This window comes from Cicer arietinum, chromosome 3 (genome assembly GCF_000331145.2).
Source record: "Cicer arietinum cultivar CDC Frontier isolate Library 1 chromosome 3, Cicar.CDCFrontier_v2.0, whole genome shotgun sequence".
Lineage (NCBI taxonomy): Eukaryota > Viridiplantae > Streptophyta > Magnoliopsida > Fabales > Fabaceae > Cicer > Cicer arietinum.
In genome coordinates this window covers 13,999,980-14,002,426 of record NC_021162.2, presented here as the reverse complement: position 1 = coordinate 14,002,426, position 2,447 = coordinate 13,999,980, and the positions used below count along the sequence as shown (strand labels likewise).

At 35.3% G+C, this 2,447-nt stretch overlaps 1 protein-coding gene across 1 annotated transcript in view; it reads right to left on the bottom strand.

Annotated features, from left to right (window-relative positions):
• The window catches only part of LOC140919657 (uncharacterized), a 2,091-nt gene extending 1,116 nt beyond the window's left edge, over nucleotides 1-975 (bottom strand). Inside the window, exons 1-3 of the mRNA XM_073366260.1 lie at nucleotides 785-975; nucleotides 595-715; nucleotides 158-557 (exon numbers count right to left, since the gene is read on the bottom strand). Of these exons, the coding sequence (XP_073222361.1) occupies nucleotides 158-557; nucleotides 595-715; nucleotides 785-975 (712 nt within the window). The remainder of the gene's footprint in view (nucleotides 1-157; nucleotides 558-594; nucleotides 716-784) is intronic.
• Between the last annotated feature and the right edge of the window lie 1,472 nt (nucleotides 976-2,447).

Sequence of the window (2,447 nt, the reverse complement as noted above, 5' to 3'; positions counted from 1 at the left end):
ATCAACATAATCACTAGTTGGGGTATTCACAATCAAATCATACTACAAATGAGATACATATAGTCTTAAACGTCTAAACAGTCAAGAGACACAAAGGAATGAGTGGCACCACAATCAAATAGCATAAATAAAGGAGTATCACTTATGAGACATGTACCTTGGATCAAGTTGTCTTTCTCAAACGCTCCTGAACCACTGAGGGCAAAGACTCTTCCATTGGATTTAGGTCGGCTGGCTTGGGAATTCTGGTTTCCAGGTTGTGGAGTCTTCCTTGGGTAGGGGCATGTTGTGCTAATGTGGCCTTGTTGTTGACAATTAAAACAAGTAATTCCAGCATCTCTACATTCATATTCCATGTGACCTTGCTTACCACACCTGTGACATCGGATAGGAGTAGCTGGATCACCATTATTACCATTGTTGTTGCTCGAGACTTGACTCCTGTTCTTACTATTTATGTTACTAACTCCTCGTCCATTGGGGGTTTCCTCTACCACTCCCATAACTATAACTATTTCCATTTCTTTTTCGGTTACCACTACTAGCTCCTTTTCCAGCTGAAAAACTGTATTGTTGATAATTCAAACGACTTACAGATTTACTAGGAGGAAAAGAGTAAGGTTTTCCTCTATTATGATGCATAGGCCTCTTGTCCTTCATGGTTCCAGTGTTTCTGTAAGATGCCTTTTCAGCACGACTATCCTCATCATAAATCCTACTCTTATTCACTAGGGTAGGACAGTCACGGATCTCTTGCATTCCAACCTATTTTTTGATCTCTGACCTGAGTCCCATTTCAAACTTGATGCACTTAGAATTTTCTCCTGCCTCTCCAACATAGAGTGGATAGTACCTAGATAATTCCTCGAACTTAGCAGCATACTTCGCTACTGACATATTTCCTTGTTCCAATTTAACAAATTCCATCTCCTCTCTATTACAGATATCTTCAGGGAAATACTTAATTAGAAACATTTTCTTGAATATAGCCCAAGTAATTGCTTGTGTTTGAAATCCGACACGAATTTTGGAACACAGTTATAAAATTAGGAGAAGAATGCTAAAAGAGTCTCTCGGTCCTCGATTTCATCTGGACTTTGAAGGAGATTTTCTTACCCCTCGAAAAAAAGAACCTAAATCTATATTTTTAGACCAGACTTTGGCTAGTGTTTGAAATCTAGCGCAGAACTCGGAACACAGTTATAAATTTTGGAGAAGAATGATATAAGGGTCTCCAAGTCCTAGATTTCATCGGGAATTTTCGGGCGAATTTCGTACCACCCGACTAAAATGGACCAAAATCCGTATTTTTGAACTAGACGATTATTTGTGTTTGGAATCTGATGCGGAACCTGAAACACAGTTTTAACTTTAGAAGAAGAATGTTATAAGGGTCTATCGTGTAGGAAATTATGACCCCTATTAAAAAAAATATGAGAATTATTATCAACAAGATTATCTAATTCTTTCCTAAGTGATGAATTAAAATCAATCACAATCAAATTCAACTTGTTTAATTTTAATTCCTATTTTATTAGTAAAAGATTCATACAGATTATTCACAGTGGAAGTTTATAATCACATGCAAGATTAATATGAAAAGTAAAGAGAGATAGGAAATAGTGCACCAGGATTTTTATACTGGTTCGACTATCACTTTGATAGCCTACATCCAGTCTTGAAATCCAACACAGATTTCAGCCTTTCACTAGAATGATTTAAGGAATATTTTTACAGACTTTCCAGCGTCACATCCTATCCATCCAACTCACAATCACTTCTATCGCAATACCAACCTATCCCTAAGAATTACTCGTCAAATTCTAGCGAGATCAAGCTGAGGTTTCTTTTAGATGAACACAAGCATCCCAAAAGATAACCACCAGTGTACTTACTGGATTTCTAAAACTTCAATTACAAAAATTTGTCTTTCACAAAGAACTAAAGAATATCAAGACTTTGACTCAATCACAATGTAGGATCTCACACAAAAGTATTTAGCCAATGAGTATTTGTGTGTTGTAACAATTTTTCTCTCAAAGTGTTTTTTAGTTTTTTTTGTTTATGAAAAAGTGTTACAGTTGTTATTCAAAAAAAAAATGATTGAATCAGCTTATATATATTCAGAAAAACATCAGGTCAATCGATTGTATCAAAGTTTAAAACTAGCTTAATCGATTGCCCAATCGATTTTCGTGTGTCTTGTTTTTCTTGAATCTTGAAAATATAAGCATGAATCGATTTGCCAATCGATTCTTTTAATACATGAATCAGAAACTAAAACTAAGAATATATCAGAATCGATTGAGTAATCGATTTTAGGTGTTTTGTTCAAACAACGAGATCAAAACAATCGATTACTCAGTCGACGTATATTCATAGTTCTAATCGATTTGGCAATGAACTGAATTCGTCCTATAACTCAAACATTTAGCTTCAATCGATTC